The sequence below is a fragment of the Notolepis coatsorum genome (assembly GCF_963971535.1).
Source record: "Notolepis coatsorum genome assembly, chromosome: 8".
NCBI classification, from domain to species: domain Eukaryota; kingdom Metazoa; phylum Chordata; class Actinopteri; order Aulopiformes; family Paralepididae; genus Notolepis; species Notolepis coatsorum.
Genome location: NC_140172.1, coordinates 89,118,334 through 89,133,677, shown reverse-complemented (window position 1 = coordinate 89,133,677; position 15,344 = coordinate 89,118,334). Strand labels below are relative to the sequence as shown.

The 15,344-nt window shown below is 41.7% G+C and overlaps 1 protein-coding gene across 1 annotated transcript in view; it reads right to left on the bottom strand.

Moving 5' to 3' along the window:
- Positions 1-15,344, bottom strand: part of LOC311232987 (1,4-alpha-glucan-branching enzyme-like) — a 576,273-nt gene that overhangs the window by 289,029 nt on the left and 271,900 nt on the right. The window contains 2 exon segments of the mRNA XM_084319835.1: positions 3,701-3,791; positions 7,002-7,137. Coding sequence (XP_084175961.1) covers positions 3,701-3,791; positions 7,002-7,137 — 227 coding nt within the window.

The window sequence follows — 15,344 nt, the reverse complement described above, 5'->3', positions numbered from 1 at the left end:
GAGTTAGTATAACGGCCGGCCCAAGCCGGAGGCAACACCGACAGCCGGATTTGAACCCGGTGTCTCTTGCGTTGGTGATGAGCGCAATGTCCGCTGCGCCACCCAGCCGCCCTACTATGTTCTATTTTTATACAATTTGACTCATCTGAATTTCTACAGTTTCACTGTTTGGCTAATTTAAAATATTCCACAACATGGTTGAAGCTTGTGTAACAAGTGGAATATATGCCTTGCATTTATAATTACACCACATCCCTATACACCACACACTACACTTACATACATGTCCACTTTGTTCAGGATGCTACTCGTTGGGTATGGGAATGGGGTCATAGTGTGTAGGGGAGTGGACATTTCCTTTTAAACAACTTTATTCTTTCTTTGCGGGCCCGGGACCAAATGATCCACGGCCAGGTACCGTCCCTGACCCGATGTCTGGGGACCTCTGCTATATAGAGCCTTCTCTCTATACTCCGTTATGCACACGCTTACAGACTTGCGGAGTGTGTACTGAGTAGATTATTCACTCAGTATAAGTTCACTCGGCTGGCTGCAGCAGACTATACATACGCTGTCTCAGACATACTGTAGTCGACATGTGTCAACAAATGTACATGCCTGTTTGAATTTATGTTGTACCATTATTACTGTAAACATGTAATGATTGTGAAATGATTGTTTAATGAGACTATGAGCTGTATGTGTATGTCACTGAATTTCCCCAAGGGGATTAATAAAGTATCTATCTATCTATCTATCTATCTATCTATCTATCTATCTATCTATCTATCTATCTATCTATCTATCTATCTATCTATCTATCTATCTATCTATCTATCTATCCATCTATCTATCTATCTATCTATCTATCTATCTATCTATCTATCTATCTATCTATCTATCTATCTATCTATCAATGCGACTGCCAGACAGCTTTTGTGCGATTTCAATTGTGATGGAGAGAAGATAATCTCCCGATTCAGATACAATTGAACACAAACGGTTCCAAAGATACTAATGTTTCTTGGCATATTTTCACACCGCCAACAAAATACTGGGCCCGTGGTTTCGGAATGGATTTTGATGCGTCTCCTCCTCTCATTTCTGTGCGTCTCCTCTCCACCCGAGACAGAGAGTACTTAGCCAGTGGCCACTCCCCTCAGATGCAATTGTAGTCTTTTCACAAGCAAGGAAAATAATACTGTCGGACAATCTAACAATAATTAACACATTTACAAGTCGTAATCAGTTTTGCAAATAAGGAGACATATAGAGAACATTTCAAAGCACTCAAAATTCCCAATATCTCCATTTCAACCTATTTCAGAATTTTGCGACATTTTGGGGTTTTCTGAGGAATCGTGAGCTCCTTGACAAGACGGGTGAGACTGTGCCGGGTAGGGTTGGGCATCGTTTGGAACGGTTCCGGTTCCGATTCCGATTCTCCATTTCGATTCCTGTTCTAAACGATTCTCGATTCTTTGAGGTGCAGGTCAAAACAGGTCACAGCTTATTTCGCAGGAGATTTAAATTTTTTTGGAAAAATCTTTAATTTGGTTCATACTATTCACATTGTCAGTTGACTTGATACAGTTTAATTTGGTTGCTGTACTGTAACTAGGGTATTAATTAACCAAGTAAAAAACCAGAACCGGAAGTTAGGAACCGGTTCCTATTAGAACCGGTTCTCTGTGCCCAACCCTAGTGCCAGGTCACATAATGGCATCGTCCCCGTCCCCAAAGCATTCCCCCTCTCTCGTCATGTTCATGATAAAAAGGTACGCATTTCTGAGCTTGCGCTCTTTTTAGTAAATTTACTGTATTAACCGCCCCTTTTACCGTGTATCCGATTCATCCGCAGGGGACAGTCCTCTCTCCCTTCCTCTTCACTGTCTACACCAATGACTTCCACTATCGGTCAGAGTCATGCCACCTTCAGAAGTTTTCTGATGACTCTGCGATAGTGGGATGTATAAAGGACGGTGACGAGAGGGAATACCGGGAACTGGTAGCGGACTTTGTCACATGGTGCAACAAAAACCACCTGCAGCTAAATGTGGCGAAGACCAAGGAACTGGTTGTGGAGCTGGGGAGGAGGAGGAGTGCACCCGTGACCCCCGTTTCCATCAGGGGAGTTGATGTGGACATGGTTGAGGTGTACAAATACCTCGGTGTGCACATCGACAACAAACTGAACGGGTCAAAACATGCAGAAGCACTATACAAGAAGGGCCAGAGCCGACTCTACTTCCTCAGAAGGCTGAGATCCTTCAATGTCTGTACAAGGATGTTGAGGATGTTCTATGAGTCGGTGGTGGCGGGCGCCTTCTTGTACACTGTGACCTGCTGGGGCAGCGGACTGAGAGCAGTGGACACAACCAGGCTGGATAAGCTGGTCAGGAAGGCCAGCAGCGTGGTTGGGGTTGAGCTGGACTCTCTAGCGAGGGTGGCGGAGAGGAGGAGCCTCGCTAAGCTCCAGGCCATCAGGGAAAACCCCACCCATCCACTATACACAGACTTGGCTGACAGGAGGAGCATGTTCAGTGCTAGGCTCACACTACCCAAATGCAGCACTGAACGGCACAGGAAGTCCTTCATTCCAACAGCCATCAGACTATATAATGCATCACTGTGCCTCACTGCATCACAGAGCACAGAGCGGCAGCTCAATAGTGGCAGGAGGACGCGACTAGCGGCCTCCAGGCTCCACAACAGGGGGGCAGCGACGGCTGCCAGACATTGATCTAAGTCTTATTGGAACCCAAGGAGGACAATACACTACCTAAAGCATACTGCACCTAGTTACACTGAATACTGGAATATATATTTCATATTTCATTTAGTTAGATTTAAATTATAATTATATTGACCAAATTGTTTACCCCATGCTCAGTATGCTCAGTATATTCTTACTGTATTTATTTCTGTATATTTTATTTCATTTAATTTTATCCTATTTTATTTTACTCTACTCTTATCCTAGGCAACTTGATTTGATTTGTGTTATTATTCTAATTTGTGACCTGTCCTGTCTAAATGTTTAAATGTTGAGCGATTTGCAGTGTCTAATTTCCCACGGGATAATAAAAGTATTTCTATTCTATTCTATTCTATTCTATTCTATACATTGTTTGTAAATATGTTGATGTCATTACTGGTCGATTCATTCTAATGTGTATCATCAATATATTTTGAGATAGCCATCATTCGCTAGCACCCTATCTGAGTGCATGTTTTACATTACAGGCAACTGTTGCACGGCCTGAGAGCACTGTTGCTGATTCGGAAACCTGTGTGTCTTTGTTTGCTTTTACAGGTATGTTTGGGCTGCTACTGTTTTTTTTTATTTTACTCAGGGTTAGGGGTTTTAGAATGTATAATTGTAATGCGCTTGATCATACGGGTGGGTGCATACTCACATGGTGGGGATGCACCGTTTACTTCTGATATATAACGTTAGCTCTCTCTTGTCATGTTCATGAGACAAAAAGACAACTGTTGCGCGCCTTAGAGCACCTGTTGCTGATTCCAAACCTGTGTGTCTTTTGTTTGCTTGTACAGAAAGACAGAAATTGTGTTCTACAAAGCGGAGTCCTGGCTGTCCCTTCCATCATTGAAACACAACGCAGAACAATTTACACCGGTCACGCTTGTACAGTACTTGTTGTATATTCTATATTGTCATACGTGCACGTGTTACCTGGATGCAGCATAGAAGCTGGTGACTTGGTAGCCAAAGCTGGCGTAGTAGGCATGTTCCATGATGGCCATCAGCTGGATGCAGGTATATCCTAGAAACAGAGGTCAGAGGAAACAACATATTATACATCCATGTTAAACATCCAGTTACTTCCATTTTTCGACCCTGCGGCTTATATAACGGTGCGGCTTATATGTGACTCGATGTGACCAAACCCGAAAATGTAAAAATCTAAATATTGCTTTTTTGACTGCATTGAAATGTTATTTATCTGTTCCCTTATTTGCTAAACTTAATACAACTTGTAAATGAGTTAATTCTTGTTATTTGTCTTACAGTATTGTGTCCCAATGCTAATTACATATGGTAATTAAACATTAAAACACCTGCGGCTTATAGTCCAGTGCGGCTTATATATGTACACATCATTCAATTTAGCTGCTGCGGCTTATAGTCAGGTGCGGCTTATAGTGCGAAAAGTACGGTATGTCTTATGAATCATGCTTATAACACAACTCTTTTCTGAGCTATGGGGCTTCAAATAAACCTGAACCATTTATCTTGTAATGTATAATGACTCATTTACCCAGAAAGCAATGTATAATATAATTTTGTATAATAATAATATAATAACCTTGGTTCACACAGGCACACACACATGCACACACACATGCATGCACACGCACACACACACACCAGATTCCCCCTAGCAGGGTAATCTAAATGAATCAACTATACCAATGATTATCAGGGAGGGTGGGTCATGCGTATATTAATATTTAATGCCCTGATGCCTTACTCTCCAGAGCCCAAACCTTTGTGAAACTGTCCACTCTTGCATTTTTCAAACTCAACTTCCAACACTGAATTGTCAAGATGCCTTCATGGCAGCTGTTGTCATGGTTACTGCAAAGGCATGTCAGGAAGTCACTGAGGAGCTGGTCTCTCCCTTCCCAGTCTCCTACCTTCACTGTCAGACATCTCTGCCCAGACAGGAATTAAACTAACCCATCCGCAGTGGCGAATATTCCTGGAAGCCAAGGGAAGCCAGGCTTCCCCAGAAAAATATGAACAGTAAAAAATAAAAATAAAAAATAAAAAATAAAAATACAAATAATAATATTTTTTATATAGTTTACAATAATAATAAAAAAAATCTTTATTTTTCATCTCTGTGTTATAATATTTTTTTTGAATTTTCTCCCTCTTCTCCTTCTCACTCTCTCTAACACTGTCAGACTCACTGAGGCAGGCTGGCAGTCACTCTGTGCTCACTGCAGCTCAGGCAGAATAGAGAACAGAGCTAGGGGAGGGGGGATGTGTCTTTTTCTAGCGTCCACATTGTGGTTCATGGTTGTAGACTCCACAACCAATTATTAGCCAATAAGATTCGAGCTTAATAAAGGGGTTCCTACGCCATAACATGGGGCCGTCTGAGAGCAAAGTAGTCTAGCGTCTTCAAATTTGCCGCTCTGGAGGCGGGCCAGTCCAGAACGTTTCCACCGATTGACCAATCAAATCACATTAAAAGCTAAACGTGACGACGTCATCGCCTCGGTCAAACTGCGTTGGGGAAAATATACACGCCACGTTCGAATCAAAACAACAATACGTTTAGGCTGTAGGGAACCCCGGAGATAACTAGCTAACGTTATGTGAGTCTTAATGTCTAAACAAACAGCATTATTTGATTGATTGAAATTCGGATTCCTCTCTCGGATTAATTCATTGAGGAGACCTGAAATTCGCTCAGCTGCAGAAAAGTGTAGGAGAATACCCACAGGACTTGGAGAACTTTGTCGACGAGTTTCTTTACTTTACTTAATTTGGACCAAGGCGTGTCAGCTGCAACAATGGTGAGTACCTAATAACCTAATAACTTTTCATAAGTGATGCCGCTGTGTGTGTGTGTGTGTGCGTGTGTGTGTGTGTGTGTGTGTGTGTGTGTGTGTGTGTGTGTGTGGAGCTATACTGTATATTCTGCCATGTCATATCATACTGTGTTATTGTGTTGATGGGGCGGCGCCGACTCGCCGAGTCATACTGTACTGGTCTGCTTGTGTTTGATGGGCCGAGCCACAGGCTATTGTATACATGTATGTTCTGCCATGTCAGCAATATCTTGCAAGACGCTGAGAAACGGCCATTCATTAATTTCAACCTAGAACCTAAATGATCTCTCTCTCTCTCTCTCTCTCTCTCTCTCTCTCTCTCTCTCTCTCTCTCTCTCTCTCTCTCTCTCTCTCTCTCTCTCTCTCTCTCTCTCTCTCTCTCTCTCTCTCTCTCTCTCTCTCTCTCTCTCTCTCTCTCTCTCTCTCTCTCTCTCTCTCTCTCTCTCTCTCTCTCTCTCTGATTCATAATCAAACCAGACCTCCTGCAGGCAACCACTGTGTGTGTGTGTGTGTGTGTATATATATTTGTGTTGTGTGTGTGTAATATTCAGAAAGAGAGGGAGAGAGAGAGCGAGGGAGGGAGAAGTATATTATATATATTATTTGGCTTAAATATGAAAAAGTTATTAAAAAAATATATATTAATAAAAAAAAAGAATTATAATATCTTTTTTTGGCATCCTCTGTTATTTTACCCATGCGACGCCACTGAACCCATGATACCTTTACTCCTATTATTTCCTTTACTCCTATTAACATATTGAATACATACTACATTATCATTGTTCCCCCCATACCTTTATAAATAATAACTGCAGATTAGTTAAATAATTTTATTTCATGGCATCTGTGCAGCCTTGTTTATTCACTCTGTCCATGGAAATGACAATGAACACAGTCATAAAGGTAATGTTTTCTTACGTAGAACATACTATAGTCCATTTACTTTTCTGATAACTACATCATTGCATATCTCAAAAATGATTAAAAATTAAAATCATACAAGATTAATGTTTGGTAATTAGGGATGTGTTTGTATACACTCAATTCAATGTTATAGAGACATTTTCTTTCAAAATAATTTGGTAGTGGATGTCCCCATTTGGTAAGAATGTTGTTTTTGGAGGCTGTGACATACAGGTGCAGAGACAGCTCTGTGTAAGAGTATGAAAGGGATAGATAGATAGATAGATAGATAGATAGATAGATAGATAGATAGATAGATAGATAGATAGATAGATAGATAGATAGATAGATAGATAGATAGATAGATAGATAGATAGATACTCTGTATCGGCCGATACTGGACGAAATAGTGGTAGCAGTCCATCCCTACATGTAAAGATTGTATAAACACTTATGTACAAGTTAGCGCCCCTCCCTTTCCCCAGTCACACAGACACACTCACCCAGGTCCTTGATGCGTGGCAGAACATTGAGGGTGAAGTTGTTGTAGGTGGCGATCTCTTCCTCTGGAGAAGCTATGCCGATGTGAGCCTCGTAGATCTTCACAGAGCGAGGACGCTTTGGACAAGGGTGCTGGTGCTATAGAGAGTGTGGGAGGAAAGCAGAGATGGAAATTAACTAATAATTCATTTTAATTAACTAACTAAATTCATTAAAGGTCCCCTATTGTTCACTATTTGGGCAATTTTACATAATTCCTGTGAGTCTATGGAACACATCTGTAAGGGTTTTTTCAATACAATTCATTGTTTTGTATTTTTAATCAAGTACTTTGGTGTACCACTTTCTCCCCTTCCAAAGTACAAGCTGTTTTTGGCTGGGCTCCGCCCATACTTGCAATGCGCTTTGACTGATAGTCACCCACCTGCACTGGCAGATACGCTAGGATGGAGAAACCTTTTCAAAGCGCACACACACCCACTCGATCTCTGCGTGTGTGTGTGTGCGTGCGTGTACCAGAGCATGTGAACGGCGCGGAGCGGCCGAGAAATCTGCTCTTCGCTCTGGACGGCTTAGTTCCGCTCTCATTCGCTCGTGTTGTCCCCCCCCCCCCCCCATGCCGGTCTACGCTCTCGCTCAGCGCTCACCTTCATTTGCGCATCAAGCGCTCCGCGCTCCAGCCCCCTCAGCAGAAAAAAATTACGGGGAAATCAGATTTTTTGGAGCATGATGTAAATTAGCTTTATTTGACCAAACTACAACAGTCTGCACCCCCTTAACAATTGTTTGTATTGAGCCGTATTGTACCCATTCTGCAATCTGTTAAATAACGTTTTCATCCATTCATTCTACTAGTGTTTTTTTGTGGGACTAAACTCTCCGCTCTTGGTGGTACATTGTGTTGATGTTGGTTTTGTTTCATCAACAAATGAGGCAGAACACACAGTGAATGTATCCTTTTTTTATTGCACTTTGTTTCTTGCTGAAAATAAATGCTATGTTGCTAAATAGTCGCGAGGTAATTTAAAGATGGCGGGTTTCTGTTTTGACTGAGCAGGATGTGTAGTGACGCGTTCAAGTTCAAGTTCAAGTTCAAGTTTCTTTAATATTTGTCATACAGAAGTACATAATACTTTTATACAAAATGCTTCTTACTGTTACGCTCCAGAGACTGTGCAAGACAAGATAAGTATGAAATAAAATAACATAGTAAAATTAGAAGTAAAAAAAATGAGGTCACAGTGTTCAGTTTAGACATATGTACAATGTTCGATGCAGAATAGACGTAGTTACCATACAATATACAATACTGTGCAGTGTACTAATATACAATACTATATAGTGCAAGGCAGAAATGGGACGAGGTGCAATTTAGGTACAATTCACAGTAGGTGTACGAGTTGTAGTGCAAATCCTTTATCAATAAATATAAAGTGTAAAGTGTGTTTGTGTGATCTAAAGTGTGGAGAGTGGGTGCTGCAGTGTGTTGTTTGTTTGAGTGAGTGTGTGCGTGTGGGTGTGTGTGCTGTGTGCATTTGATGGTTGTTGCATAGTGTTTATTGTTCGTTTAGCAGCCTGATGGCCTGGGGATAGAAGCTTCTTCTGAGTCTTTCTGTGCTCGCCTTAAGACTCCGGTATCGCTTGCCTGACCGCAGCAGTTCAAAGAGGCAGTTGTTCGGGTGGCTCGAGTCCTTAATAATTCTCTTAGCCTTCCCCTTGCACCGCTTGTTGTAAATGTTCTGGAGGGTGGGAAGCCCCCCTCAAATTGTGCGTTCGGCTGAACGTGTCACTCTTTGTAGTCTGCTACGGTCTTGTGCAGTGCTATTCACCCTTCTGATTGGTTGAAAATGGCCTTCATGTTTGAACTACATCGCCACCTATTGCTTTGGCATTGTACTACATGTATATTACATCAGTTTAAACCACTGTGTGTAGTACCCGTGATCGTGTGCACTGAGCGGCTCGGAGCGGATGACAGCTCTCGCTCCGGAGTCACTCTGACCCATTTTAAAACCCACTCCGCGCTCACTTCAAAATCCACCCGCTCACATGCTATGGTGTGTACGTGACGTAAATTGGGTGAGTGTGTGCGTCTGTGAGAGACGGGAGGAGAGAAGCGCTGCCGTTCGTCGAGTGTGTGTGTATGTCTGTGAGAGGGAGAGACGAGAGGAGAGAAGCCGGTAAAGCAAGTCTCATCTCAGCGCGGCTGAGTCTCCTGAACAACAGCGTGTAGCCCAAAAACTGCTACTGCCCTGGCCCATTGCTTGTGGAGCACGATATCATTAGGAAACGATTAGGAACACTGTCGAACACTTTTGAGGAAGTGCTGAGAATGGAACAGCTGAAGGTGGCAACTCTGCTGTCGAAACCGCTTCTGCATTATTTCCACTGTTTATGATTCTGCCTAAAGACAGGACTTGACAGTGTCATGCGTTTCACTCACATTTGATAACTTTTTTGGGTCAACTCCAGCTTCTCTCTCTTTACTTCATTAGCAGAAATATCTAAAATGAATAAGTCTGCTATTCTCACTCTCTGTTGTTACTGATATAGAATGGTACATAGATGATATTCCTGTGTTGATCCTGTGTGCCTTAACACATTGAGTGCCACGGACGCGTTTTGTCGTTAGTTCATGCCGACCGTTGAGTGCCCCCGACGCTATATAGCGTTTGTTTGTCTTTTTTTTTTTATTGGCGATTTGAATTCATATTTCATCAATCGAGCCTTGGGTTAGTGCTGCAGAGTCTCTCTGGGCTCAATTGGGAAGATACCGCCTCTATCGTCTCTCCATGTGGTACTGCACCTCATTACTTTACACTGATGGAGGGGGGGTGGCCAGTTTGCTCATTTTACTTTTCCGTCAAGCGAACAGAAGGATCGATTGTGCTCGCCGGCCCGGAAAACGGTTGGATTATGTATTTACAGGACCCAACACTGTAATCAATAAGCGTGATCGATATTTGGAATGGCGATCAGGAATTGGAATAATCTTTTTGGATAACATCTGATCTCAGGTAAGGAATTTATTTTACCAGTCTTAGGATAATCAGAGCTGTTTTCATCTATATCTCAGCGTTTGCCCTATGCGTGTGTGTGTGCAGGGGTGCAGTCGTGCACACACGCGGTTACACGGCGTGTTATTAGTAGGTCACTCAGGGCAGAAGTGCGCGCAATGATAAGTACCCGGCCGTTGTAGAAAGCTACCCGGCCGGCGGCCGGCACTTCTCACCTAGACTTTGCATAATAATAGGAACCTACGAGAAGGTGGGGGGCTGCTTGATCTCCATTGTTATGCATAATAATCATCTGTTCTGTGCGCAACTGAGGGAACATGTATGCGCGTGCGCGGGAGCGGGAGCGCGCGTGCACGTGGCGTGTAACCAGTTCCCATATTACGACTGCACCACTGTGTGTGTGTGTGTGGCTGTGATCGCTGATGAGGAAATGAGATAATCGATTTTCAGCCCGCCTCTATAGCGTGCATAAGTACACATATACTATCGATAATCTAGCGTTTATTTGAAAACGATTCATAAATAGGCCGAAAAATGTCAATGTTTTTTTGTATGCTAGAATATGCCAGTAAATGCCTTTTATCACGGAATCTATATATTTTCCTGAAAAACGAGGGCTTTTCAAAATGCTATAAAACGAAAATGAACCGATTAAAAAACAATCCGTTTCGACAATGTTGACTGCAAACAAGTCATTGATAAGCGACAGGCAGATAGACACATAGCCATAATTTAAGACAGAGATTATGTGTTTAGAGCGCTATCATTGAAGTGGGTCCTGGCATTTAACCATGTTTCCCATGTTAATGGCTGGCACTCAAACTGTTAATACTGGGATTGAACTGAGGTGCGCACAGGTATCTCTATATGGAGGTGTTGGTGCACACCCTAGTGTCATCCCAGATGTATGTAATGGTGTATGTATCCGTGTATCTAATCTGTGTATCTAATGTTAGTAAGGGCATGTCTACTTTGTACACTAACTGCTTTTATTACCTTTTTATTTACTTACTGTATGTCCTATTTTATATTGTTTTGTCAGCCCTTTAAGGGACGGGTGTTGCAAATTAGCTTTGGCTACAAACACTACGATACAGGCATTATCTATGTATTTGTATCTGTCCCTTTCAAATACATCAAATCAAATTAATGTTATCCCATTCAGTGCCAATCACAAGTATAGTCGGGTTTTAATCGTTATTTCTTTTATTAGCGATATCCATTCATTTTTCATCCATCCCGCCTGACGTTATCATTGGGAATGGGTCTGAGCTCGCAAAGGGCAAATACCGCCGCCTATCGTCTCCCGGATGGTATTGCACATCATTGGATTGGCTGGGACTGTGCATCAAAAAAATAAGTCCGGTCCAGGTTTTAATTCTCGGGCATGCAGCTTGATACTATTGCATTGAGTCCCCCCACTGGGAGCATCGTGGATTATGTGTGTTGGACTATACCGTTGGATCAATGGACGCAATCGATATTTGGAATGGCAATCAGAAATTGGATTAATCTTTTTGCATGACATCAGATGTGAGGTAAGGCCTTTATGTTACGAATCTTCGCCATCGGAGCGTGCGTGTGTGTGTGTGCCGTTAGCGCCGACCAAAGTACGGAGAAGCGATTTTTCAGACCCCGCTTCTCTTCGTGCATGAGGACATATATGTGACTGGCCGTGGGGAGGATGGACTTGTTGAGGCAACGTCAATTTTTTTTTAATACATATTATGAAAGTACAGATTCATACCTTCAAAATAAGCCATCACTTGAAAATTTTGGTGGGATACTTTTCAAGCTACTTCCTATGAATCATGGTGATATCACAAAACGCATTCAGAGATTAATGGCCTTCAAACTTTGTGGAGAGTTTCACACTTGTGTGTTAAACAACTACAACCCTACCCAGAATGCATTATATTCCATGGCCCCCCTCTCTCTCTGGGTACATTAACACCTTGCGTCAGGCTCTTTTGTTATGTCAATTTGTTGGAAGCCTCACATAAGCCATGTAATGTGGAGGTCAAGGTATTGGCTGAACCAACAATCTTCTTTTATCTTATATAATGCTTTGGTCCTTATCTGAATTATTGTGTTGAGGTGTGGGGAAATACCTATGAAACCAACCTACTTCCTTTGGTTATGCTCCAAAAAAGAGCAATCAGGATTGTAACCAATGAGAGCTAAGAAGCACATACAAATTCTTTGTTTTTAAAAGTTTCAGTCCTGAAATTAAAAGACCTGGTGATCTGGAGGAGGAGATCAAATCCAGTCAATCTATAAATATATTAAAGAGCAAGTTCAAAAAGATGGTGTTCACAAATTATACCCGGAAGCCCAACTTATTGTATGAGAATTATTTGAAGGGTGACATGAGAGTATAGTGTGTGTCAAGTCAAGTCAAGTCAAGAGTTTTAATTGGCACGGCATACAGGTATACAATGAAATGCGGGTGGTCTTGCCCGCAACAATGTGCAATACAGTGGTACATATAATAGAATCAAAAGAAGAAACAACATTGTGCAGTAACAGATAGCAGCGTGTGTGTGTGTGTGTGTGTGTGTGTGTGCATGTGTGATTGTGTTGTGTGTAGTTGAAGTATTTGCAAATTGTATTGTATCATATGTATTGAAAATCGTGTCGTATTGTACTTGCTGAAGTATATATAATATTGCAATTGGTTATTGATGGGGGATGGAAACAGATAAGCTTTGCTTCTTCCATCTCCTTTTCAAACAGTGTATAGTTTCTGGCTGTTATTTTATTTTACATTTTTTGGGGGGGGGGGGGGGGGTTCCTCTTTTCCCATTTAATTTATTTTTCAAATGTTGTTTTGCCGGTCAATGGTAAATGTAGCCAAACTAACACCTTGTAAGTCTAAAAGCTAAATGACTAAATGTAAATGTATTATAAGGAAAATGGGGGACCCTGGTATAAACAAGACAAATCAAGTTTCAAGATTTTATTATCATTTAAAATAACACGAGAAAAATAGGCATGATAAAATAGACATGCTAAAGTCAATGTTCAATGTTCAGATTCAGCGTCAGATTCAACTGCAAATCCGTTAGGTCATCTGGCTCTTCAGCGTTGCTGTCAGTGACAGTGATTATAGCCCGAAGAACTTCGTCTTCGTTGTCTTCTTCTTCTGAACCAGAATCGGAGTTTTTTTCTGGTTCCGTTTTATCCGGCAACATGAAATCCGTGATGAATTGCCAGCGCGCGTTCGTCTTCAGCACAGTGTCCACCGAAGTGTATAGTGAAAACAACAACAACAACCATCGCGTCCTGACCTGATAATGATAATACATAAGTTGTTTGTTATTTTCTTTGAGTTTCCCTATTGAATGAATTTACTTCTTATGCCATTAGGTTGCAATAAATTCACTCGAACGAAATTCGTTCGCTCATCAAATTCGCACCCGCGGACTCGCGTTTTTTGATGACGGTCTTTTTAAATTTTTTTAATCTTTTTTATATAGACACTGCGTTTGTCACAAGTTACGTTGCTATAACTTATAACATTAGATAAGTGTATTAACATTGTTCTTCTCTCTGCTAAGAAAGGAGAGCGTGTGTCCGTGTGTGTTTCAACACCTCGTTAAGTACCTGTGAAGCACACGCGGACAGCCACACCCAGCGTAAAATGCCCTTCTGTAGTCTTTCCACAGTATTGAGAGTCATTACTGTCGAACTATCTATATAAACAATAATTACCTCATTTACAAGTTGTATTTAAGTTTGCAAATAAGGGCAAATAAGGGAACACATTAATGACATTTCAAAGCAGTAAAAAAAACAAGATTTCGATTTTTTGAAGTGGAAGACATTTTTTCGTTTTTTCTGACACTTGCATCTCGACGCATTACGTCGGGTTTGGTCACGTCGAGTCACATACTATCGATAATCTAGCGTTTATTTGAAAACTATTCATAAATCAGGCGAAAAATTACAACGTGTTTTGTGTATTCCGCTCAAAACGATATAAAACGGAAATGTACTGATGAAAAAACAATCCGTTTCGTACATGTTGACTGCAAGCAAGTCATTGATAAGCGACGGATGTATTAGACCCATAGGTAGCCATAATTTAAGATATAGTTTAAGCGTTTGCATTTTGGCGCATTCTTCCAATTCTCATCTCACAATATTGTCCCTCACTCAAGTGAGTCATCTAAAATTTAGCGTACCTTTGACGTCAAAAGTTTTCTCATCTGCATAATAACGCCCGCCCCCTCTATGTTTTGTGCCAGCTGCCAGCCACCGCAGGTGAACACACTCAGACATTATTTATTGGAGTACGCAAGCAAATGCGTGGAATTGAAGTTTAACAGTGAGTTAGCATTGGGTTAGCATTTTAAAATGTTATGAGCAAAACGGGCAAGATACGTTGTGCTGTTCCTGACTGCCAAGCAGTGAATATGTCCTTGCATTCATTCACTGATGATGTCGTGATCCGTCATCAATGGGCCATGTTTGTTTTCGGCGACCCGCCGAATGTTCTCCCAACTACTCGGAGTCACCTACAATGGCGAACTATTAATTATGAAGAGGAAGAGGACAAACGGTGATGATCCATCCATAACATAAGGTGATAATGATATCGTGCTCCACAAGCAATGGGCCAATTTCTTTTTTTGGATTTTTGCAAAGACGAAGGATAATGCTGGCTGATTTCCTGGCTGTTGAAGGGAGCTAGCCTATACCAAGTCTTCGGGACAGAAAGAAAGCATCGAATCAGTAAGTACATACAGTACGTCATAATTAGTTAATTAGCAGTAGGACCTCGTTCATTCATCCGTTTGTGTATTACGGTACTCTTCCGTGTGTGTGTACGCCAAGAAAGTCTAACGTTAGTGCAAGCACTGTGTGTGCGTGTGTGTGTGTGTGTGTGTGTGTGTGTGTGTTAGACGGAGTGAGAGAGCAAGCTAGCTTAGCTAACGTTATCTTAGCTCTGTGCTTCGTTGTATATATGTAGACCTACTTGTGTGTATTGCAAATTAATGATTATGTTCCTTGTGTGTGTTTGGGGGGGTGTCTTAGCTCTGTTTATTGCGCCAAGAAACGTCGTTAGTACAAGCGCCGTGTGTGTGTGTGTGTGTGTGTGTGTGTGTGTGTGTGTGTGTGTGTGTGTGTGTGTGTGTGTGTGTGTGTGTGTGTGTGTGTGTGTGTGTGTGTTAGACGGAGTGAGAGAGCAATCTTATTCTTCCGGTTATTTGTTTTCTCTATACCCAAAATCGTATGGCATGGGTACCTGTTTTGGTGTCATCCCTTTGTGGATTGGATTGTATTCGAAAACGTATGCTTGAGCCATATTTGTTTGTGTATTAG